Source organism: Cyanistes caeruleus, chromosome 1 (genome assembly GCF_971803275.1).
Source record: "Cyanistes caeruleus chromosome 1, bCyaCae1.hap1.1, whole genome shotgun sequence".
Lineage (NCBI taxonomy): Eukaryota > Metazoa > Chordata > Aves > Passeriformes > Paridae > Cyanistes > Cyanistes caeruleus.
This window is the reverse complement of record NC_141701.1, coordinates 91,632,472-91,658,612: the sequence shown is the minus strand read 5'-3', so window position 1 is coordinate 91,658,612 and position 26,141 is coordinate 91,632,472. Positions and strand designations below refer to the sequence as shown.

The following is a 26,141-nucleotide window of genomic DNA, read 5'->3' as shown; positions in this document are numbered from 1 at the left end:
ATCTCTGGGCATAGGAAAGCTTGGCCTAAGTGAGACCTTCAGTTTCAAACTTCTTTACAAAGCAGGCCTTCCTCAGGAATGAGGGGACCTACTATTCCCAGGGGAGAAAAACTCTACTAGATGAACACACATGAGGTTTCTACGTAAGCAAAGCAATTTTTGCAGGGATGCTTGCAAAAATCCACATTGCATTTCAGAATATGCGTCCCCCAGAAGCTCTGAAGATCTCTATGGATGTGTAAAAGGATGGTGTGTCCTGGCCTGCACCAGCCTCTAGCACCTTGACAAGTTCTACCAGTACAACCACCTCAAGGATCCAAGATGAACATGCCATCGGAAGAGCAATGGAGCCCCAGGCACGCAGTCTGAGAGTGCTGCCCACAAGCTTGAGCAAAAGTCTGCTAATTTTTTTGATTCTGCAAAACAGAGAATTTCGAATTTGTCTGCGGAGTGCAGTCAGACCTAGTGACTGCTCTTAAACTATTTGAAAGCAAAGACATCTTCTCTGTCTCTTCCTTAACTCACTCAACAGGCCCTGCCTCTGCTGTATGTAACAGTGCTGCCTCCACTGACAAGAAAGAAGGCAATAGAAACAAAAAAGGTTCACACCTCTTTCAAACTTCAACCTCTTGTATAACTCAAACTGGTCAACAGGAACCAAACAGGCAATCTGAAAAGAGAAATACACAAAATAAGCATTAGAAATACAAACTTGAAAAAGTTAATAAGGGCTATGTTCTACACATCTGCCTTCCTGAGCTGGCTCTCAAATTCACCTCTTTGTTCCTGCACCATGCTCCCCCATACCCTGACTTCTTCTCCAAAACTTAAAAAGTAGTTCTTAACCTTCCCTTCCCTAATTCATCCACACAGCCCAGAAGTTCAGCCCATGTCTTTCTTACCATGCACAAGAAAACCTTCTCTGTGGATTCCGTATTTACTTCAGGCTTGCCAGTTTTATTTCATGTTGGTTTAGCGTAACAAAGAGTGACATGTTGCCAGCCCTGGAGACTGCAGCACGCTGTTCATGCACAAGAATACAGCTCAAATGAATGGTTCTTCATTTATGTCTCCCAGTGTTTATGGCAGGGGTCACTTAGCTCTCCAGAACTGAAAGCAGTCTGGTTTCCATTTTTTATTAGTTTCATTTCATGTTTGGGCCAAGACAGCTAATGCCACTGCTGCTGGAATTTGCCTTAGACACAGAGCAGCCTATTGGGAACCAGACTGAAGTTAACAAATTTAGTTGGCATAGACAAACAGGCTTTGCTGATACATTCTACACATTACCGTAATTAAACTAGCAGCCTAAAAGGCTAAATGCTCTAATCTCCAATTAACAGTCTACATAAGAAGACCAAGTGCCCTATTTAAAACTAATAACCAAACCTGCATACTGGGTATGGAGGGGTTTAAAAGAAGCTTCACAGGCACCTCAGGAGTCACATGTTGGTCAGATTCAGAATGTGAGATCATTCTCTTAATCTGATCCATTTGTAATATTGTACCAGCACTGGAAATATTTTTCTCTTTCACCGAAAACAAACCTAGACTAATATAAGACCTGAGACCTGATCATTTGAAACACTGTGAGACAGTGTAGAACTGACAGCTTCAAAGTGACACACTTTCAAATCTCACATCCTGTATCCAACCACAGTCTGTTCAGATTATTGTAAAGGGCAAAATTTGCCCTCAGTGAAGTGGCCCTTGCTGTCCTCCTCGGTTGCGAGGTGCTAACACTCATGACAAGAAATCCAATGACAAAAATCCAATATATACTCAATATCATGCTGTGAATACATTTTCTTTCACAGACGGAAAAAATAAAATAACTTTGTATTATAAAATACAAAATAGCTTTATTAATATCTCAAATCAATTGGACTTGATTGCACACAACTGTATTTTGTAGCAGATGCTTGGATCATTTCTTTAACCTAAGCCAGAGTAGTACAAAAATGAATCCAAATTATGTCAAGATTTAATAATTGTAAGATTCATATGCCTGTAATTATTCAATATTTAATATTAATATGACTGTAAGACAGAGATTTTTCTGGGAAACTCTTCACCTGTTCATCAAAAGTCACCTGAAACACTCTTGGAAAACACAAAAAAACTAAATCAAATGGGTAAAAAGAGTGAAGTTTAGCAATTTCAGCAATGACACATAATTTCAGTTTTGCCCACTCCTCCCCAGGGCAGTTTTGCATATAAATAGTTTGGAAAATGAAAAGAGTCATCTGTATTTCTCTAGCTGGGTAAGCATTGGCAACTACTTTAAGTTTTCCTTCATTACAACTAAATTAAAACCGTGAGTCTCAATGCTGTAAAAGCCACTTGAGTGAATTGTTTAGTTGGCCGGGGTCCCTCTGTACTTGCTGTTACATTTAACAAACAGTTTTTTCAAGAGCAGTTCTATTGAGCCCAGAATTTCCCATGTATTAAAAATCAGCCTTTTTGATTACAGTGGGACTGGAGTTATGCATCTTAACACAGATTTCAATAGGAAGCAGAGGCTGTGGTGAAAGCTTCCCATTCTCCTGGGGAAAACTTGAGCTTACCATGCCAGCTTTCCCTTCCCCACTGGCTTCACTCAGCTCCACTTTTTCCTACGTATCCTCTTCACGGCTCAGCTTCCCCCTCCCTGTGTGCAGCTCTGGGCGTTGAACACACGCAGCCCATCACCTGTGCCACTGACTCCCACAGGCTCGGAAAGACCAGGTCCTGATAGCACCCACACATGGGTCAGCCTGAGAGGTGCTGAGCCAAAGCCCCTCACAGATTTAGTATCTTTAGGCATGAGGAAAACAACGCACAAATTCCTGCTGCCTGAGTTCAATGCCACATGAAAGCTGTATATGCAAACGTAATTGAAAAGAAAAACCAAACGTGAATATCAGGTCCCCATAAAAAAACAGCAAATCCTTTCCTCAGTGAACTTTTAATCTCATTTATACCTAAGCAAGAAGGACAGTCCTAAGTGCAATAAGGGGATTAGGTGTTTATCCCCTCCTACTTGGCATCAGTCTAAATGCTTATTTCCAGACAACTTCTCAAGCCCCACCTGGGTGTCCGTCTATCCCAAACACCTCCTCTCCTGCACAACCACTCATGTCTCTGGGCTGGTCAGGGCATGGAAATCTAGGGAGGCAGCGAACCAGCAACCCCAGCAGATGGCAAAGAGCCAAAAGAGAAAGACCATGAGCATATCAGAAAGCAGGCAAGCAGGCTTTGCTTATTCTATGCTATGAAATTATTCAATGTAGGAAGAAATACTAGAGGACAGGTTCGGGGAACAGGTACTGGGGGTTTTAATTAAAAATAAAAAAAAGGCAAGAATTCTCCTCTCCTGAAAATATCTCGATTTGAGACTTACCAGGTTGTTAGGAGTTGAAATAAGTATTCAGATTTTCCATACCCTATCAACAATATCTGCAGTTAAAATACTCTTGCTATACAGCACAAGAACACACAAGACCTATTGCTAAGAACAGCAGCATTCATCTGAAGTAAAAATATCTATGGACAAAAGCAAAATTTTGAAGGCTTACTACAAACAAAGGGCCCCAGCTGGACCCCTGTCAAATATCCAAAAAGATCGTGTGTCATCAAATGTATCACAATAACCAGGGTCCCTGCTACCACATGATACCAAAGAGCAAAGAAAGGAAATTGAAAGGGGTCAAAATAATTTGGTTAAGTGTACACCAGGGCAAACTTTTCCAGGCAGTGCAGTAACCAGGATGCAAGGAAGAAAAACTCCCCTGTTTTTAAACACTGGCTACCAGAGTGGAAAGGGAAAATCACTACTCCACCTATTCTCGGGCTTTCAAGGGAGATGCAAAGAGGCAATCAAGCAAATTGAATAGATCTTACTTCCTTTCACACCCGTATGAATCAAGCCTTGATAATGCCAAGGGAGGGAAGTTCAGCAGGACAAAAGCTTCTCTCCTCCTCACTTGAGCAGACAGGCAGCAAGGGGAAATCCTGCACTGGCAGCAGAAGTTTGCAAAGGGTGGCACTGCCCACCTCTGCCAAAGCCCCACTCACAGAGGAACTCTCTTGTTTTGCAAGGAGTGTAAAACAGTTTCAGCAGGGGCTCTGGTTTGCTTTTTAAAGGCGTATGAGAGCTCAATCTCTTTATGGTTAAGAAATTACACCCACAACTTTCTTCGTCAAGCCACCATGCTCACTAGAGTCATAATGAAATACTAAATTATTCATGTTCTTCATTAAGGAGTTCTTCTCTTATTTAGCAACAAATAAAAACAAAACCAAGGCTCTTTCACTTGTTCCCCTAGGTTTTATTTTAAAACAAGTAAATAGGAAGAACAAAATTTTTCATTTTGACCCTGAAAAAGATAGGTCAGTCTGAAAAATTCTCTCACATTCCTTCTCATTTTACCATTTGAATATCTTCTGTAGCAAACCATAAACCAATTTTGAAATTAAAAATAAAACTGATATTTTAAACCGAGTCCCAGTGGGATTTTGTGTTTGGCTATGTATGGAATATAATGCAATTAAGAATTCTAAGATCTGGGTTACTGTCCTATTTCAGCATTGCTTTACAAAGTGCTGACAGCCCTGTCAGGTTAGCACTGGTGTGGATCACGAATTTACACAGACAGAGGGACAAGGAGCAGATTCTGCACTGCATGCAAAGGGGCAATTCTTGACAAACTTGAGAGCCCAAATCAGTACCTCCTTTACTGACTGCTGCACAGTTTTAATCCAAATCAGATTATGTATAGATGGATCACTGTATCAATATTACAAACCTTGGAACAACACGGGAATCAGAAACAGCAAAGCACAATGCCCTAGATATTATCCAAGTGAGTACTGCAGTAGAAATCCCTGTATGCAGTGGAGATTTACCCTGATTCACAGCTTACACTGGTGACTGGATTCTCACCAAGGAAAACCATTTCAAACCATGATAAATTACCCTTTATTTAGATTAGGGATTTTAACTGGTTCAGTTAAATCAGTGGAGCAAGTTCCCAAGAGAGACAGGAATATTCTAGACAGAAGAAGTCTGCGTGTTTAAAGAGAACTGCATTACCATAAGATGTTCCTTCTACCTTCTGCTTCCAAGAAGAAATCCAAATAATCTTTGTTTATTGTACCATTGGAGCTTGAAAGGGCAAACATTTTGTTTAACAAGACAGCTTTTAAACTTTCCTTGTTTTGTGTAACCAGCTATTTGAAAGAGAGTCTGTAGCCAAAACCATTGCCTTACCACCACCAGCCCTCATTTATTTCTGCTGAAAGACAGCTATGCTACAAGCAGCTGCTACCTAGATGTAACAGGTCAAGATACGACCTAGGATTGCACTTGATTTCAAGCACTTCAGTGGAACAGCTCCTTCTGTTTGATTGCATTCTTTGTCAAAACAAAACAAAACAAAACAACAAAAAAAAATGCTGGGGAATATACCAGTTTCAACTAGATTTTGTTGAAGGAAAAAGAAACCCAAGCCAGAGGGTTTCAGAAAACATTTTTAAAGTACTGAAAAGTACAATATTCTAGTTCAAATGACTTTTCACTTCATGAATTTTATCAACAAAAAACCTGGAATATTTTTTTCTAAGGTCCAGAGGGACCTCAGAAAGGAAAGCCTTAATTCCCAACATTTCCTATGGTCTATGAATAAGCAGTTCCCCAAGCACCAATGAAATATTCAACTGTTTTAGAGAAACACATTCCCTACTATTCACACTTGCTCATTTCTTCATGAGACATACAAGAAGAAATTCTATTCTGTGTTTAAGTTGTTCACCAGAGTTTTTGCCTCCCTCCATCCCCCAAAGGCAACAGAAGAACATGAATCAGAAGCAAGGCAAGAGCTTTGAAAAGGCTCTAGTAATTTAGGATCAAACTAGACAAACTCTTCAGAATTTTACTGAGAAAATAAACAGTAAATAGACAAATTAATTCTGATCTGTCGAAATGAAGACAAACAGGTCACTGGAAAGCACTAAAGGATTGTTACACACCTTGAATAAGGACCTTGAGAGGGAGAAGAAGAGGAACTTTCATATCTATACTGTGTTCATAGCTATACTACATTATAAATGCTTATAAGCTTTGTTAATTGTTCAGTTTCCTCATTGAAGAAAGCTCAATCCAAAATGCACTGAAAGTCAATTAAGGGGTTTTCCTTCAGTTTAAATTATGCCTAAATTCATCTTTATCTCCCTTTTTCAGGCTATGGTAAAAGGCATTTTAAAAAGCAAACAAAAACCTGTTTTAGCTAATATAACAAGATGCATTTAGCCCAAAGTATAGGAACCAATTTAGCACTGTGTCCATGACAAATCCAGTTTGAACTGCTATTTTTTCTCCAAAGTTCAACAGTACCTGATGAACAGCAGTCACAGCACAGTCTGAAATGAACATGACATGAAAAATACACCTTTTCAAAACACTGATGCTATCTTAGAGGAGAAAAAAAGGACCTTTTATTTTTGTTTTTCCTCACAGTACAGGCAACATGTCATTCTTCATACTACAGTCCTGGTGAGGAACCTTGTCCTGTCAGAAGCCAGAGACAAAACATCCAGACCCCTCAGAGGTGAGAAGCCTTATACTTTTACACCAGGAGTTTGAGAGTTTAAGGAATAAATTATAACTCTAAACAGTATTTCCATGCCAAGCAATAGCCCTAGTTAAGCACATTCTGTATCATCTGATAAGGTTTTGCTTTTTTAAGAAATAGCTTTAAAAGGCCACATTTTCACAAAGGACAGCCTTTATTTATAGAGGAAAAAAGAAAGGAATACAGAGTGTTCATATATATAAATCTGTAGTTTACATACTGTTCTTTTAGTCTGTGAATGGAGTCATTCTTTCTGTCATTACTGTTTTTTTCTGGGTGTTTTTTTTTACCTTAAAGAAATAGGTATTTGGTAAAATACATAAGCAGTACTTTTAACCAGGTTAAGGATTTGTTTGCGATTCAAGCAGAAGGTTTGTGTTTCAAGCCCATCGCCAAAAGGGAGTGTCAGAACATTCAGTCATCCACGGGACACTAATGCACATTTGGGCTGTTTAGTCATTCTGCTGTCAGCCCAAAAAACACCCAAGGATTAGGCCAGTGGTCCATTAATACATGCTCCTGGAGTGTCCTTTACTATTTCTTAATTCCTATAGCATTATAACCCTGGTTGAACAGAGCAGAATTCTTCCTGTCATTTGGTAATTTTCCCTTAAAAATACATTTTTACTAAAGGCTAGATGCCTCCAATCTGGTGCAAAGGGTTGGAGAACATTGCTACACCCTCTGTATCTTTTCAGAAAGAGGAGGAAAGGAAACAGCTGGCTACTTTTCACAATGGCTGGATTCAGCCAAAAAAAGGCTCCACCATATGCCTGTACACCATAATAACCACAGCTGAATGTCCCATGCCCTGATTCAACTAAGCACAACATTTCAAATGTATGCTGGAGAGCAGATACAGAATTTTTTCTGGAGAAAAAGTCTGTTTTGGTATCGGGAATCACACTGTCACTGATGGCATTTGAGTAGGATTATATACTTCTGCCACAGTTATGACATCTGTATGCACAGGGCTCAAGAGAATCCAGAAGACAAACTTCTCTTCTTCAGTTCAGGGATGGAGATCTAATTTTCCTTCATTTTATTCCTGCAAACAAATGCTGAGAGAATGCACAAAACCAATTAAAATCCCATAGCCATCTTATTTTTCCCGGTTGTTTTTTTTGTTTGGTTTTTTTGGGTTTTTTGTCCTACTTGTATTGTCAGGCCCAGCAGGGACATTCCTGCCTCAAAAAGCAGGCAAGCAAGCATCCCTTGGGTGTATCCCAAGAGACATGTTCCACATCTCTCATTCTATTCTATTCCATTCTACCAAGTGTTGTGCAGGTACCTTTCTTTCCATACAACTACGCAGCCCTGCATGATTATATTGGACTGCAAAATGGCTGTTGCAGCCCAAGATCAACATACACAAGGAAATTCTGACCTTGCACACCATCAGTCTGAGTTCTTGCTGTTAAGAAAGATACAAGAATTTCAGTGCTGGCAGACGAATCAAATCTGACCGAACTGACAGTCTAACGGAGGCTCAGCAGTTCTGGGATACAGAGTATTCTGGTTAAGTCACCTGCATGGGTAATTCAGAGGCTGTCCAGATGCCAAGGGAACTTCTCCCCCAAGGCACAGAGGGAGGGGAAAAAGAGCAAAACTCTTTAAAAACATCTGTTTGTTTCTATCTCCTCTTGTCAGTCAAGCCTCTTGCCAAAAGTTCGTTAAAGGTAATTAAAGGGAGGAAAAAGTGTATGATTATCTTTATTATTATACAGATAAAGAAATTGAGGAGATATATGTTAAAAAAAAAAAAAAGAGAGAGAGAGAGAAAGAAGTAAGTATGAGAAGTACAGATACCTCTGCTTCTTGTAGGGTCCCATGGTTCAAGCATACCATGTCTGGACATGTGATAGGGGAACCACAACCTTCTTGAATTGCCAGCTCCATGTACTGTTTTAGACACTAGAAACAAGTAAAGGAAAGAAAAAAAAAAAGTTATATCCCACATGTTGGTAACAACCAGATGTCAGAGATGCTGTGCAGTTCCCACCTTCACTGCCTTAATTGGCTGTCCTGAAGCTGCAGCACACAGCAAACATCAATTATTATAAGCGTGAATGCTACAAGTCATTACATTGGAAAGAATGAAACAAAGAACAATTAATTATGCATGACTTCATCTGCCGAGCACTGCGTTTACCTAAGTCAGCAAGTCAGACCTTTCAGCTGTAACAACCCCTCTGCTCTGCTAAACTGGGATTGGAGGATTTGGCAGAGGTGGGTGTCTTTTATCCTAATTAAACAGGCTTTGCGCCTTTCTTTTTCCTCCTGTGTTCTTAATTGAGACTCTCAGCCGGCAGTCTCCATTGTAGAAGAACTCATCTACAAGAAAGACACTACTGTTCTCAGCTGCACAAAAGGGGAAAGGGGTTTAGCACCTGGTTGGGAGGTTATAATCTGCCCTAGAAGATGTGGAGCTACCAGTTCTTCCTCTCCCTCAACCTCCTCCATAGATCGAATAATCTCCATAGTTTATCACAATTTATCATCAGCCTTTACTCTATCCAAAGTCTATTTCCAGCATAGAGTCCACTTCATGAATGTTTCCAAATTGTTCCATTACAAGAACAGCAGGCTTCCCCTTCAAGCTCATAAAGCCCTCTATTCTCCCCACCCTTTATCTGGCATGCCAGTTTCAAATATATTCAACTTCTCTTTACAACACATATTATAGAGTTTTCAGTATAATCACAGTGCAAAACTCATGCCAAAGAACACTGCTAGAATTGTTCCTCCAAATTGCATAGATAAGTAAGGTCACTTCTAAGTAAAACAAAACAGCAAAGTCTCTTTGGCAAGCATAATGGCAAAGCATACAATAAATTGCAAGTCACCATTAACAAAACAACAAAGCCTGGACTTCTGACAGATTTTGGTATCAGCTTGCATAGTTTACTGTAAATGAAAATAAACATATGTTATGAAAAGTAGGACTAATGTAGTTTTTTCCCTACAGTTTTATTTTCATGCCCACACAACAAACCTCCACCACAGTACTGCTGACTTCTTCCATTATTGCCCCATCAATTTTTAAGAAATGTCAAAGTGACATATGGCTTCAAGACCTCTGTCTCTCTGCAAACTTTTGGAAGAGGCACAGAGTTCAAAAGCTAATAAGTGAGTGATGGGGAAATCACAGTCCTTCCAAGTATGGAGGCCTTAAGACTCTTCAAAAAACATTGTTTTATTTATTTATAGGCATGTAATATCCAAGTCTGTGTTAGTCTGGGCTATTCTGAGAAGGCCTTGTATATCGTTCTCTGATTAAAGAAATTTCCTAATTTGTATTTTTTATTGGAAAACTGATTCCCTCTTAACTGTCAGGATAATTAGGACCTTTACAAATGGAAATGATATTTCTTTATTATTCTGTCTCTCTACTGAAATGTCCACATCCACGTTTTGCTTAATTCTGATGAGCTATACAGAGATATTAGCTCAAGCAAGTAGAATCATCTTAACTTAGTGGCATTTTAAATTAACTTACTTTTGATTTGTAAATATTTGAAGTGTATTCTCTTAGAAGAACATTGGGATATAACCTAACTGGTAAGCTTTAAACATGTGTCTCATTAAGCACTAATGTATTCAGATCCAGCATGAACCCCTATAAGAAAGCAGCAGAGCAGGCTGTAAGGAACTGATGGTGCAAGTAGTATGTGGGAGGTGAGGGAGATACTCAGAGGTGAAAAGCAAAGAAGAAATCATGTCAGTCAGTGAAGGCAGTATTAGCTCCCTAGGGATTATCAACCCAGATTTACCCAGGAGTTATTCTTTTATTATTCCAACAGCAGTCTCACTGCCCTGTCCCATCTTCTCACCCACTTCTCCCAAAAGCATCCAGGCAAAGTGCTTTTACAAAGCCGGTTTACCCACCGGATCAAATCACCCCCAGCACAGCAACTCCCTCACAGAGCAGTGAGCAGTAAACAGAAGCAGATACGGAGCCACAGTGGTGCCTGGGAGTGTACTCTGGTGACACTGGAGCTGCCCACATCTGCCACCATGGTCTGGGCAGTGGTAGCAGGTGACATAGAGAAAGCCCAAGAAAAGCATGCCCAGAGCCCAGGGTGGCTCCCAGGGCCATTACTGATGCAGATGGAGGCTGTGGGTGACCTTGTCCTGCAGCCCCAAATTCACTAAGCACTGAGCATTGCCCACATGCTCCAGCACGTAACACAGGAGAAACAGGGCAGCAAGTGCTCACTCCCTGCACAGATTTCTTCCCTGGTTTGCACCTGTACCCAGCCTCCTCCACAAATAATGTAAACAGAAAATTCTGCCCTCAGAGTCCCTTCCCCAAGGCCTGCACATGCTGCAGTGTGTTGAGTGCACTTCTTAGATACGTGGGCAGAACCTCCTTACATCTCACTCCATCTCCTCAGGGGAGACCTGATTGCTTTCTGGATCAAGTCTCAGAGCAGCATTTGGTGAAGGACAAATGCTTCCCTCCCACCAAAGCATTTAGGTAGCCTTAAATTCCTCAGCAAGCATGAGAGAGCAACCTTTTACTTTTGCTAAGATCCTGGGTTCTGTCTCCTCTGTGGCGCCGCCTGATATTTAGTAATTTGTTTTGACAGCATGGTACAGTGGATTTGTATTCTGGGGGCAGCTCAGGTCAGGTGGGTACAGAGGGAGGACGAAGCCTGAGAAGCTACTGCAGGCCCAGCAGCAGCCCAGAGGCTTGATCTTAATTTAGACTCTCAGGACAGGAGCTCGGAGCACTGACAATTACGCTTCCGTACAAGGATGGCATGAAGCTCTTAAGGAGCTTCGATCCACAGTATAGATTTTGCAATCTGTTTCCATACACAGCATCTAAGCACCAAGCCAGAAGAACAGAGGTTCCTGAGGATTGCTAATGGATCTGGATTCTTCTTCTCTTCTAACCCTCTGCTTGGCTGTAGGTGAGCAGAGGTGGGCAACCAAGCCTTCTGTGGTTCTTTTAGAGGTTGCTGTGTTTTTCAGCTTGAAAAGATTTTGTAATTGGGCTGTGCAGTGCCTGGATATTCAAGTACTCCCCAGAAAAATCTCTCTGTTAAATCATTTCTATAGATATGCAATCTTTTGTTTTGACTTTCTGTGCTTAGAGAAGGTGCTTTGGGTGCAATACAAGAAGGGCTTAAAGTTGCTGGGAAACTTGGAAGCATTTAGTATTTATCACTGAAGGATTAAGCTTTTTACTGAAGTACATACATGAATGAAGATGTGAATTTCCTGTTTCCTCTTAGCACCAAAGAAACATTGGAAAATCACTAAAATTTTAAAATATGCCCTAACTTTGCAGCAAAACTGTTTTCAAAGGGGTTTTACCACTATTTACAGCTCAGCTACTAATTTAGCTGCTTACTTGAGAAGTGGCAACTAAGAGTATCTGAAAAGATGCAAGCCAAAAACGTGATGAAAAGATGTTTCCGTGTCTGTATAATGAATCACAACTGACCTTCTCAGCAGTGTGTCCTCCCACACTTCAGAGAATACATTATTACAGACATAAAATAGCAAGATTTTTTTGTGCATTTTGTCTACAAAAATCAGTAGTATCTCAGGAATACTGCATACACTACATATGCTACTTAATTGCTCCTCAAAGTTAAGGAAAAATCAAGATGCTCTGCCTTCTGTGATACAAAGCGCTGCCTGAAAGGGTCTTAATCTTGACATCCAAGAAATTATGAGATCACAACACCCTGGGCTACACTCTCCCACCAATTTCCTGCAATGTGGTGACTTTTGAGCACAGAGATCCATCAGTGGCTGGAGTAGCCTCAACACAGGATCTGTGGCTTACAGTGACATTAATGCCATCCTCTTACTTTCCATGGCCAGAGCCAGAAAAGTTTCCATGAATGTTTCACGTAACCAAGGCAAAATGGTTGAAACAACAAACTAAAAATCTACCAAGGTCTTGCTGAGCCTTGAAGTTAACTAACTAACTTGCTAACCTTCTGAAGGTTAGAATCCCGCTGACTACAAATCACGCACTGGAGGTTTGATTCCATTATGTTCACCCCACAAATAAAAAGCAGACACCAATACAAGTACTTTTAATTCCCATGCAAGTGTGCTCTAACCAGTTACATTCAGTTTATTCAGATTTTCCCCACTGAGGAACAAGATCATGTACATATCTGTGTTCTGGGAAACATAATAAAATCCCGAGACATTCAAGCAAGAGAGATCAATTCAAATGTGATAATGTAATTCCACTAGTAAACTCAGTACACTTAACAGAAAGCTTTGTTGCTGATCTAGCTTTGCAAATCATGTGTTGCTCCTGCTGGACAACTGACAACTTTGGTCAAAAGAGGACTGCAATTATTTTTTTCTCTGGCTGAGATTCATAATGTATAATGACATTTTTTTCCACTAATTTGCTGTCTAAGTGTTTTGGGGCAAGATTTTTTTCCTCTTACACTGGTTTTGTCATTCAGGCCATCACCTTGCTCTGTTTAATAAAACAAGATCAATATCCAGTTATCTACCTCACAAAATGCTACTCATGAGTATCTAGTAAGTAAAGGCCTATAAAGTACCTGGATCAAATTATCCTGCAACATATATACTTTTTTTTACTTTTTTTTTCCTAAGTTTTGCAGGACTGCTGGGAAAGATCATGATTTAGCCAAATTCTTACAAATGCCCCAAGTACATATTTCCCTCCTGGAGCTAAGGGTTTGTTGAAAGAGTACATTGAAACGTGATGGAATAATCTTTAAAAATACACTGAAAAGCCTATTAAAAAAATGCACAAACTACTAATATAAAGTATTCCTTCTTCAGTAATAAACAGAAGTGTTTCTATGATCAGCTTCAAACCTGAGAAAGAAAATTCTGTTCAGGCTATTAATGGATTTTTCATTTTAACAATTCTGCATGCTGTTCTAAGTTCAATTTCTTTTTTTCTCCAAAGTGGGTATTTTTAATATAATGACCAAGAAAAAGATGTTTGTTTGATTATGTATTTACTCTGCAAAGGGATCATAACAGTTCTGCATTTTAACATAAAAATGAGTACAAAGTGTAACTTCAGTGTTATGTTGCTAGGTAATGATGTGACAAAGGCACTATATTCCTTTCACTGTGAAATCTGAAGTTTCTATTCAAATCCACTTTCAGATAATTTATGTATCAAAGACAAAAGATGGATCTCAATCATTCCTACATACTGATTTTCAAGTACCCAGACATGTCCCATTGCCTTGCTCCTCTCCAACCTGCTTGCAGCTCTTCAGCTCCCAAAATGCAGCCTCACGAGTTTGGATACAAAAGCAGAAAAGAAACCCCACATGTGATACGACAAGACTGAACTTTTATAAGGAAAATTTTTAAAAATCAATAAATTTAAGAAAATTAAATCTTTATTAAGAAACATGGAGGGAGGGCTAGGAAGAAGAGAGCAAACACTGGCTTATTTTCCTATCAAATGCCACCGATACTGCTGCCAGCCACTGTGTAGTGGTTGGTACAGGATAAGTAAGGGTATTTGTCTTTAATTCAATTATGGAAAGGTAAAGAACAGAACTACAGTATTTCCCAGACAGTACTACAGGATCTACATTAAATGTGAAAATGCACAAAATGATTGAAGGCATCTTGCCAAACAAGAAGGTCTTTCCTCCTAACATGTAACTTGAAGAAAATTTCCATTTCAAAAATAATAAGAAAAACACAGGTCTCCCTCTTAAAATCCACAGGAATGATTTACAATGTTAAATTTCTCTTCCAGATCTGTCCTCAAAACTGTGTTTGTCTGGGGTTTGGGTTTTGTTTAGCCTAGGCTTTTTTACAAATTCCGGTTTTGGGGGCAGGTTGCAGAAATACTGTATATGGAGACAATATGTTTCAGTTGACATTCCAGAGTGTCTCATGATTCAGAACAGATGAACAGGTAGGCATTCCGTTTTTATTTTAGTTCAGGGTGGCCATGGTTATGTACTTTTTTTACTCAGTAAGACATAACGTTCATTTATTTCCTATACTATAGAAATGTTACCTGTTCTTCAGTGCATACAAATCTAGTATTACTAATTTTGGTAAGACAGTTCACACCAGAACTCTAAATTTAACCACCTGATCTACCCAGTATCTAATCAAATGTGTGCTAAGATAAATGTACCCCCCTAGACAGTATTCCTAGTGCTTATGGCAGATATATATAATGTTTAATAATATGTTCATCATTGCTGTGACATCTGCACTTCCGCATGTTCAATCACCAAAATGGATCAGTCACTTTCAATGTGTGGTACTCAAACTCCTCAAGTATCTCTCCAAAGGTCTTAAAACTAGATGAAACAAATGTATTGGCAATTAGCTTGGAGGCATTTGCACTTCACTTGGAAAAAAAGAAGTGAGCCTTTTCCAATTAAAGTTTTTAGAAACTACATGATGAAAATAGTCGTATCTTAATTTGCTACAGATAAATTTATGACAGGCACGGTTTACAGTGAGAAACAAAATTCCAATGAAATTTGCACATTGTCCAATCTCTATTTTAACTGTTAAGGACCAGATACAGTGATAAATTAATGGATAGAAGACCAAATGGATAGAAGATCGGGCCACATAAGAGACTTATCAAGAAAGATGCTTGAAAAAAAGTGGGGAAATGCCCCTGTAGCTTCAAAGACATACAGTCAGTTCATGGCTTAGTATGAGGGAAGGAATAAAATCACTAACAAGAATTTAATTTTGTCACAACCAAGTGAGAACACTAAGCAAACATGACAGTGCACAAGAACATAATTGCCTCCTCTTGGTCCACAAGCCTTTTTTTTATGGGATCCTTCAAAAGTACCTGAGAAATATACTGTCACCAGCTTTGTCTCAATGTATCTACCAGTGATGCTAAATTCTGCTCAGAAACACAGTCTGAAACCAATTTACTCATGGCCCAACACATCCTGGCAGCATTTCATAAAAAGCAGGAAAGGTTCCTGGTAATTGTTGCCATGAAGTGGTACCACCAAACAGAACAGGATCAGAGAAACTCACCCTTCACAAAAAGCAACCAGCTGCAAATATAATTTTGCTTGCCAAAAATCCATGTCAGGCCAAACCTGGCCTTACCAACAGCTACAAAACAGACATGAGCATGAGGCTTATGTCACAGTCTGGCTCAGTTACTGTGGCACATTGAAGCACTAGCAACTTACTTCACATCGATTTCTTCATTGGTTAAACGAATTGGTTAAACCAACTGCATCGATGCAATGCTGTCATTAAAACATTAATTCCCTCTTCCTCCCGTCTTTCCTTGGCCACCATCCAGAGGCTGCCACCTCTACTGACTTTAGAAACATGCAGTCCCTATCCTAAAGTAGTATCCATCTAAAGTGAATCACATGCCAAGTTTAGCAGGTGTAGGAATTCTTGTTTTTTAAACTTGAAAAAAAATATTATTCTGAGACATTTCAAATGTCGAGCTGGGAAAAAAAAGAATCCCAAATGTCAACACTTTCAAATGGAAAACAATCTGAGGTGAGCTTTACATAAAGTAAGTGGGGCATTCCAGCACAAGGTATATTTAGGAGGAGGAGAAGGTAGTGAGTGTTCTGGTGCAGTTGTGAGAAGGTGTCTCATAGGACAGGGAGAAAAAGGGGAGAACAAACACCTTCTTGAAAATGAGCACAAAGAAACAGAAATTATACTAAAACCCAGTGTTGGCTAGATGATGGCAAATCCAAATATTTCCTCACTCATAAGTTTTATTAAGTATTATTTCAGTGGATTATTCATACACAGTTGTTTCACTTAGCAGGTATCCCATTCTTTTTGCCATCTGCCTCCTCCTTGTCCTTGATCTACTCAGTCTCCTTCGCTCTCAGACTTTTCTGCTCATGTTTTTTTGTGAAGACCCCCCCCCCCCCCCATTCGTTTTTCCAGTTTTCCAGTGCTCCCCTCCACAAACAATCTGAAACTTCACAGTGCCAAGGGCAAAATGTCGCTATTCAGCCACCCAAAGGAGGCAGGACAATGAACAGCTGTCCCTGAAAAGATTAAAGAAAGCAGAGGTGCCTTAGAGTGTCCTATAGATGAAGTACCGACAGAGAAACTCCTGTTTCTGTAAGAGTTTCTTCTTGTCCTCTATTAAAAGCAGCTGGCAGCAGCCTCTTTCCAAGGCTGAAGCCCCCAAAGCCCAGGCAGGTGGCTTCCCACAGCACCATGCTGTCCACAGCAGCAAAGGAGCCTTTTGAGCCTATGTCTAGCCCTAGCCTTGTTGTCACACATAGCTACAGCAGAAAATCTTGTTCTCCAATTGCCTTTGGAACACCTCCTACTTGTAGAAGCTCAAGACAGCACAGAAGCTAACTGGGCTTGCATGCTGACTTCTCCTTTTAAGGCTGCATGAAGTTTAATCCCATTTGGACTGCATTGTGTGCACCAAAATAACAAACAGGTAGATCATCATGGTGTTTGTTTTGCACATTTTGTAACCCAGTTGCCTCACACACTTCTCAGATGTACAAGACTCAACAAAGAATTTGCTCAGGAAAAAAAAATAGGGTGAATCATGCTAGTTCTGCATAAACCTGTGCCAACAAGTTTACAAGAATAACATACTTGAAAGCATCCTCTGTTTTCAGTTTGTTACACGTTGTCTTTGACATCTCAAACCCTGTGCCAGTAAATAACACACAAGATAGATGGACATAAGCTGCTGCCTGACATTAATAGCAGCAATCCCATTTATTGCTCACCTGGCTCTCTTTGGGGCCATGAAATGCTTAAGTGGAGGGGAAGAAAAGAGGAAAGACAAAACCAGTGTGCAGGGAGAAAACTGGTGCACAGGGAGAAGCCAACACTGGGTTTTCTACTGACCCCTAAGACCATGTTTCTGCAGCAGCACTGCACTAGTTCCCCCCTGTCACCACTGCCACCAGGGCAATCTTATCCCACCTGCTAAAACCTCACCTCCATGACTGCTTACAGGCTACAGACTCACACCAAGTCTTTCATAGGGCTCTTGTTATTTCCAGCATTACTGTTAGTCCAGCACCCCTCCCTAGCACTTCCAAAGGTACGCAGTGCCAGACACCAGGTCAATTCTAGCCACGGGTATGCGAGATGTACAGGATCACACCACTCACTGTCTCCTCCTGCTGCTTTCCCAGTTTCAGCCATTGTTTTGAAAAGGCAGGAGTCTCCTAGATGCACACTTTCCAGACAGTCTAATGAGCACCAAAGCCTGGGCAACACCCAGTGCGTTATGCAAAGGCAAAGTGGGGAGAGTGGCCTGTCCATTCCTGGCACTGCCCCACCAGAGGACTCCTGAGTCTTTCCTGAGTGAAGCCCTGTGAGAGCTCTCTGGGCAAGGAAGGAAGGAAAAGAGCAAACACTTATGAAACTTTATTAGAAATAAGTATAATATTCAAAGTATTATTCTATAAGTGGATGAATCAAGAAGAAATTAATATTAGTTTGCTTTGGACCCAGATGCACTAAAGTGCACTAAAATACTGTATTTTTTTAACACTATAATGGTGTCGACAGACATGGTGTATAATTATTTCACATACATATGTGAGCACCATGACCACCATGGGGGCAAAAACCTGAGGAGTTGCACACCCAAGGAAGAAAAAATTGCAACAAAAGGTAAATCTAAAGGACTGCTGATAAGTAGGACATCCCCCTAAATATATAAGGATGAGTGGGAAGACAAGGAACAAGATGAACAGTACCAGGAACAGATTACATCCCCTCCCTTTTTGGGAAAGGGATAAGTAAAGGTGACAAGGGGACCATAAAATCATGCAGCTTAAGCAGTACATATATTGCTGAATATCCATACATAAAAGCATGCACCACAGCATGGCACTGGGCAAAGGTTTTATAAATACAGGAAATGAACTGAATAACGTAAAGCTTAGTCCTCTAAAACTTCTACAGACAAAATATATCTCACATCCCTTCCCAACCTTCTTCAGATATCAGTCTTTCATTTGAAACTAATACAAATCCAAACACAATTAAACCAAGTCATTAGGCACACTAGAGCCATTTCCAAATTCTTGGGATGTGTAAATGTGTGCTTTATCTCACACTGAGGTGGAATCTTCTGCCAAGTCAAGACTGATGCCTCTTCAGACCTGACTGAGCTACCAAGTAAGATGGTAAGTATGTTCTGCAAGGCATCTGCTTTTTCTGCTGAGAACAGAGAGAGTAAAAATGTTTACAGATATTTGAAAAACTCCTACCCTACTAGCAACATTCCACCAAAATGCAAACATACACATTCTAAACACAGTTTACTTACTTTGGCTAGAACACAGCTTTTATGGGGTATTTTGTTCATTGCAAGAGTTTCTAAGCTGAAAAAAAAAAGCTGTACACAATCCTAAGTAGTTTGAACGCCTTGGTTTTACAGGCTGCAAATGGAAAGGAAATATAACCTCATCCCCACAGATATCTAAATAGTAACAATTTCCAATTATATTCCACAGCCACAAATGCTGTGAAAAATAATCATCATTGCAGCATCACCATTACAGTTAGGAAGGAAAAAAAAAAAAATAAAACCCTTGCATGTAACAGAACAAAAAATTAACAAAAGCAATGGTTTCAGCTTATTGGAGTAGAACCTATTATGTCCATGTCAAGCTCTTTTCTATTTCACATTTAATACTACTCCTGGTTCTATAAAATCACCCTTAGTGACAGAAGAATAAGCTATACAAGCTGAGAGCATTGCTATCTGAAATACTGCAAAACTGATTGGTGCTCAACCCCATATCTCACAGCGGATATTCTTACCCTAAAAATCTTACTTAAGTGTAGGGTGAAGGTATCTCACCCTGGCATGGGTGAGAGGAAATTTAGGGCTTGGCACAGTAGAGCTGCTGCAGGCTGTGCCCCAAGCAATCCCCCATGCAAGTCCTGACACTCCGTGTCAAGCTGCTCCTGACACTGCTTTTTGGAGGCTGCCCAAAAGTGCAACTCATATGGCCTCTCAGAAACTGCTCTGGCTTCAAGACAGAAAGCCATGTAGCCAGGTTAAAAGTTTCCAGAGCCCTCTTTGTTACAGGATGCAAGATCTACATGCCTGGGCATGCATCAGCCCAGACACATCCATCGGGAGGACGTCGGGACACAGACAACAGTCAGACAAAGGCTGGACTTGGAGCATAAACTCAATTGAGACATATTATGCCCACTGAAATAAATAGAGCGTGTCTAAAGGCTTCTCCCAGCTGCATTTGGGCTCACTCGTGGCTGGCTCTTGGTTCAAAGTCAGCGAAGTTTGTGCAGATGCCAAATAACTGTGACTGCACCCTGCATGTCGCTGCCGCAGCACTGGAGCACCAAGCTCACAACGGATTGCTCTTCCTGGTGCTGGCCAGGGAAGGAGTGTATGGATGTGGTGGCAGCTGTGGCACCAACAGGGGACATGTGAACACAGCAACATCCCCAGCCATCCCTGAGCTCTCCCTTTGGCCAGCATCCCGTTGGAGTGCAGAGTCCAGCTCTGCCTGGCACAGTCCTCAGCAGCCCACTCTTCCCTAAGGGTTACTCTACCCAGCTAACACTGAGGTTCATGTACCGTTAATGATACTAAATCAGACACTGAGTTCTTAGATAGGAGTGGGACCACTGTAAAAGTATCAACCTCTGCACTTTTCTTTTTTCATATTTAAAGCATCGTATTTTACCTTTCAGGTATGTGGAATCAAAACTTTAATTGCAATCTAAAATACAGAAATGCTTTGCGCAAGTTGGTATGGAAAACAAACTTCATTAAATTCAGGTTGAGGTGCATATTTATCAATCTTATCCCAGTTTCTTGAAACTAGATTCTCATCCTGTTTAAACAACCCTGAATTCAGTATAAATAAAGATATTCTCACCCTAGCTGGCTTCACTAATTCAGAAATACCAAATTTCTTCATGAATTCAAACAATCAGGGGTTTTAAAACTTAAACATACTTTCCTGATGCTTATCCACAATTTGTTTTTAAAAAATAAAACCAAGTACCTTTATTCTACAGTTAACCCTCCCCCCCTCAAAATAAAAGTCAAAACAAGCAAACAAACTAAAAAGAAACAACAAAAAAACACCAAACCAACATCCTCCTTCTGACCCGTTTTCAGGTCAGGTACTTTAGTTACCATTAGTGAGGTAGATCAAAGTCACTCTCACCAGAGAAACTAGGTCCATTTTTCCCATGCTGACAAAGAGACCAGAAGAGTACCACTGTCTGTAGGGCTTTTATCAGCTCATTCAACCTTTCCCTCTATCATTTCCACCAGCTTTATTTGATCTGAATTTGCAGACCAAAAAGTCCTTACTGACTACTATAGGCAATGCATGACCTGGGCAACATCTCTGCAGCACAGAGGCAAAGGTTCAACAGGCCATTTTTGTTTAGGTTTTCTGATTGCCCTTAAAAGTTACATAAAAGACTTTAAAGGTCTCTGAGAACTCAGAAAAGGATAGCAGGGAAACAAAAGCTCACAGCTATCCTATGGTGTTTCAAGTATGCTTCAGGAAAAAGTAAATACTGAGATTGATTGCATGCAGAGTGTGTATGTTCTCCAACACTCTTAAACTGCATCTTCTTCCTTTTTATTACTGGGTTTTACTAGCACTTGTGATAGGAAAACATGTTAGTTACAAATTATCAAAAGCAAAATGACAAAAGAAATCTTTTAAATGAGGCAAGACAGGCTAACACCAAATGCTCTTTAGAAAAGCATCCTGTGTCAGCATGGGTAGCACATGCTTCTTGTACAAGACAAGCACTCCCATCTCACAGGTCCGTCCATCTCCCATTACCCCGCTTCTGTAATGTAAAGGCACTGACAGATCTTACCGCTGTACAAAAGATGCAGCTGCATTCCTGAAGAGTGGTCATCTTATCCAGGGAATATTCACAGAGACATAGCTTGCAAGTGAGGAGAGGCTCCAGAGCTAACTCTCCAGCTTCTGACTCGTCAGCAGTCATGGTGTGAGGACAAGCCTTCTCAGAGGAGCCCATTCAGTCATTAATGGTGCACTCAGCCTGAAAAGAGAAATTGGCAGCTGAAACATCATGTAAGCCATGCGCTCGCTTCCATTGCTCTGAGAACTTACATCTCAGATCCATAAAAGTACCTGCACACACAAATGTACTACTCAACATCTCGGGGCCAGTCTCTACTTCAGGCCATTCAAGATTTACAAAGAGAGCACACCTCCTCAAAAGACCTGAACTGGCTGGGTTCTCTGAGAACATTCACCTTGCTGGTACAAACTATCTCAGTCAGGCTGCTTAACATCAAAATAAAAAAAAACCAAACAAACACAAAACTCAGAGAGGTGGAGCTATATATATATGTAGGTATGTGTGTAAGTATGTATATGTACATATATATGTGTATATACATATATATACACACATATATATGTATATTCACATATATATGTGTATATACATCACTCTGCCTTTTGAAATGAGTTTCAGACTCATACTCTTCCCACCCAAATGGGATCCTTCAGTCTTCATTGCACCCACACAGTTCCAATGAGTGTCTCCACTTTCTATTCCAGTTGGTGGCTTGGAAGCTCCCCTAGGCAGTGCAAGACAAGAACAGACTCCCACTTTCTAGGCAAGTACTTCAAATATTTAGTCTGTAATGTAGGTGGTGGGTCCCATGAACTCCACCTTCTCCATGAGTTGTCACTGAGATATAGTGAGCTGGCACTCTACTCCAAGAGGGGTGGTGGAGGCATCCAAACCCAGGAAAGGGTTTCAGCTTGCATGTGCTACATCACGCAGGGCTGGAGCTTAAAACCAAATGAGTAAGAGCATTTCATGTGCAGTCTTCTTTTTTGCATTGCCTTAATGATGCCAAAAAGTAGCTTTTGTGCACCCTGCTTTCCGGATCTTCTATTTATTTCATAGACCTCTGAGACATTCAACTGATGCTTGTGAACCAAGTGCACTAGCACTTCGACAGAGAGGTGCTCACCAGAGCCAGGTTTTCGCTACACATCACAGCAGTGCTTGGGGATGAAACTTCTCTTCTTTGATGAGCAGCAAATGGAAATGTCATGTTTGCATGTAATGTTTTCTGGCCTCAGCATTTAAAAACTCTGCACCGTAATAATAAAAAATCTCAAGACCCTCATTCTTACACAGTAACACTGAAAAAGGAATTAAAGAGAATACCCTTGTGCTTAAGGTGAAACAATGTAAAGCCTATTTGCAGATCTTACTCACCTCAACACAGACAGTGGGGTTTGCTACAGTATTTAAAGCACAGGAAAATCTATCCCTGTCTCTAAGAAACTTGGCCCAACTTCCATAGACCTCCTTCTGAATATGCTTTGCTGAGAGCAAGACAGCCTTCACCCATATTTTACAAGCAGAGACCTGATGGCCAGCTGTGCACAGCTGCTTGCACCAAGAATGCAGCTCTACTAAATCTGGAGCTGCATCACAAGTGAAGGCTGCACAAACATGAAACCAATCTAGACCTATCAATGTGCCTGTCAGATCTGACATCTCAGGAGGCAAACCAGAGACTCGAGCCATTTGGTCCTCTTCTGCTGGCCTCCCCTGCAGTCCTGAGCACCCTCTGGGCAGGGCTGTCAGGTCACATTTGGCAGCACGTCCCTGCTGCCATTCTGTGGTTGCCGGAGTGGCCAACGCAGCTGCAGACCATCAATGCATATGTGACGTACTGACTTGCAGAGCCTGCTGAAAACCTCCCTAGGGAGAGAATCAGGGGGCTTATGGAGCTCATGGAACCTTTCCCTGCGGCTCCCATCTCAATGCTGAGGCCCGTCCCCAAAGCCTCATGGGAGCCTGTGCTCCCACAATCTGCAGGAAGACACCTTCTCTTCAAAAGCCACAAAACCACAACAAATCTGGGTCAGAGAACACTTATCCCTTTTTAATTTTTACACTTGGCAGTTTCCTAGCCTAGCCTGTCAGAGAAGCCATCAGATCTGTACCTTGGAATGTCTTTCTTGTAAACACACAGTTTTAACAGATATGAGCATCATAGCCAAGGTTCTGGCACCACAGAATTCCTGACCACAAATCCAAAGCAAACTCTCTTTTTATGGCTTGCTATCATTATTTCATAACATACGCTATTCACACATTTTTCTTGTTCTAGTCCTGGGGCCTGCTACCATGATGCCCCTCAAAATTTTCTCCATACAGCTGCAGAGCTGGAGCGCCAGCAGGGCCAGAAGCCTTAGAAGGAAGCCTCCCTCTGAGTCAGGAACTGCAACAATCTTCTGTAATTACTGCAGCAGGGTGGGGGGAACACTGAGTCACTGGAAACGCTGTGGCAGATCAAGAATTACCTGTTATTTAAACCTATGTGCTAGACGTTATCTCCGTATTTAGGAGAATTGTTACACGTTTACTCAGGTTGCTTTTCAATGACAGCTGCATCTGTACAGATGAGCTATGGACCCTCACTCTGCACTGGTCTGAAATTTCTTCATTTACACAGTAAAAGGTAGCAATGCTAAAAAGATGGATGCACAAAAGAACAGGCAGGAATATTTCAGGATGTGGGAATGGGTATAAAATGGATAAAGCTGTTTCAAAAGTCAGTGTTCTCCTTATAACTAAAAGGGTTATGACCCTGCATGCAGGCAGCATTAAGGCATCTGTAGGAAGATTCAGGTGTATGACTGTTTAGGGCTAGAGGCTAATTTTAGATGGCCTAAATCCAGCACTCAGTGTGACAGTGAAGAGCAGGAGCAGGCTCCTGATAGACTGCTCTGTGCTAGTAGCAACCTAATGCCACGGTGATGGCTGTAGGCACTCATTATGGTGTCCCACTGTCACTGATGATAACACTTGTCCCTGAAGACTGTAGGTTAAATTCAGTTTTGCTCCCTGTCCCTCCACACGTTTGCCCTTCCCTCACACCAGGATGACGGAGCACAGCTGAGGTTCTCCCTAAAACAGGCAGAGTACCCTGTGGAAATCTCCAGCAGACAACACCAAGCAAGCCTGGCACATCAGAGGATCCACCCCCAGACAGCCCACGCTGGCTCATTAACCCCGTTGGAGTTCATCAAACAAAGCAAACTGAGAACTTGGAGACAGCTCCTTGTCCTGCCTGCTCAGCCCTTGAAGGAAACACTGTGGCTACCAGGAAGAGCACTCCTGCCATGGTCCTTGAGAGGCCAGCTTGTCCACAAGCATCCCTCTGGGTCAGGCTGGCACAGGCAAAGCCATCCTGTTAGCGCTGAACACCTGCCTGTCAAAGGGAGAGCAGACACATGGCCTGCTCCTTCTCCCAGAGTGACCCAGCCCACTGGTCCTTGCTCCTGCCCTCACAAATCGGGACTTCTGCTACTGCTGCCAAGGGACACATGCTAGGGGAAGAGCTCAGGGTTATGGAGAAGGGTAGGCCCATTCAACAGCAGCTGGGCTCTGAAATCAGGTCTGCAGGGGAGGTTCATTCTCATCACCACATCAGATGGTAGTAACAATGGAAAAAGAAAGACACATCTTCCTCCAGTTCCCAGCCCCTACTCCTCCTGTTCTTCCCCAACACTTCAAAATGCATTGTCCTCTCTCAAGCTCTCCAACTATCTCCTCAACTTCATCAGCGTGGCAGAAATGACTTTTCTAGGTGCTGCAGCATGCCATCAAGTTCCACCTCAGCTGCTCTGAATTTTTATGGCTTTCACTTTGCTACGCTTATCCCACAGACTGTCATTACTTAATTACACATCCATCAGTCCTCTTTACAGAGGATTAAAATTCCTATTGTAATTACAAGTGAGTTGCCAATAGGTTAGATTGAAAATAAAGCATCTTGGGTCTATGTGTTGGGCAGCAAAAGAGGGAGTCACTTGAAGAATGAGTTAGGAAGAAAAAGACCATTCCATATTTGGTTATATGAACAAAAGTGATCAGAAATTAAAGTAAATAGAAAGTTTCTGAAAAACAATGGACACTCATATAAATACAACACATTGTTAAGCATTTTCATGCTTAAAAACACAAATGGCCTGTTCAGGAAAGCATCCCAAATGAAGCAAGAAATGTGTCACTGAAACTGTAGTGCGGCACCTCAACTCTGCAAAAAAAAAACCCCACTGAACAGCAGCAAGGGCTCCACAGATGTTGTGGAATACAGATAAACACTTCTTGTGGGCATTCTAACCCAGAGAAATATACTGGTGTGAATCCTGCACCAGCGTGAATCGTGGCAAGGAAGGGTCAAACTGGCCCCAGCACGTGCAAACACTCAGGAACTCCGAAGATCCACTTTTTTTGTCTACTTCCATCAGCCACATACACGCACACACACGCAGATCATACTCCTTCCACACTGCACAGGATTTCCAGGAAATTGGACATCTTTCCTCAAATTGTACGCTGCTCTCCTCATAAGAACTCATACTTCCCTGGCTGTGACGCTGACGGTGCTGATGCCACAGGAAAAGGCAGGATCAGAAAGTCTGAACATATGTGAGCGAGTTGCAGAGGGTCAGCCCTGTGGGGGTGTAAGCTGCACAGTCGCCAGGACCACAGCTTGCCAAGCGCTCACAC

General features: G+C 41.3%; 1 protein-coding gene across 9 annotated transcripts in view; it reads right to left on the bottom strand.

Annotated features, from left to right (window-relative positions):
• The window catches only part of RNF144B (ring finger protein 144B), a 93,117-nt gene that overhangs the window by 11,357 nt on the left and 55,619 nt on the right, over positions 1-26,141 (bottom strand). For all 9 annotated transcript variants that reach the window (XM_023919644.2, XM_023919642.2, XM_023919643.2 and 6 more), the window contains 3 exons: positions 21,441-21,629; positions 8,421-8,525; positions 610-670 (listed from right to left, as the gene is read on the bottom strand). In XM_023919644.2, the coding sequence (XP_023775412.1) occupies positions 610-670; positions 8,421-8,525; positions 21,441-21,605 (331 nt within the window). In that variant the 5' untranslated portion in view covers positions 21,606-21,629. The remainder of the gene's footprint in view (positions 1-609; positions 671-8,420; positions 8,526-21,440; positions 21,630-26,141) is intronic.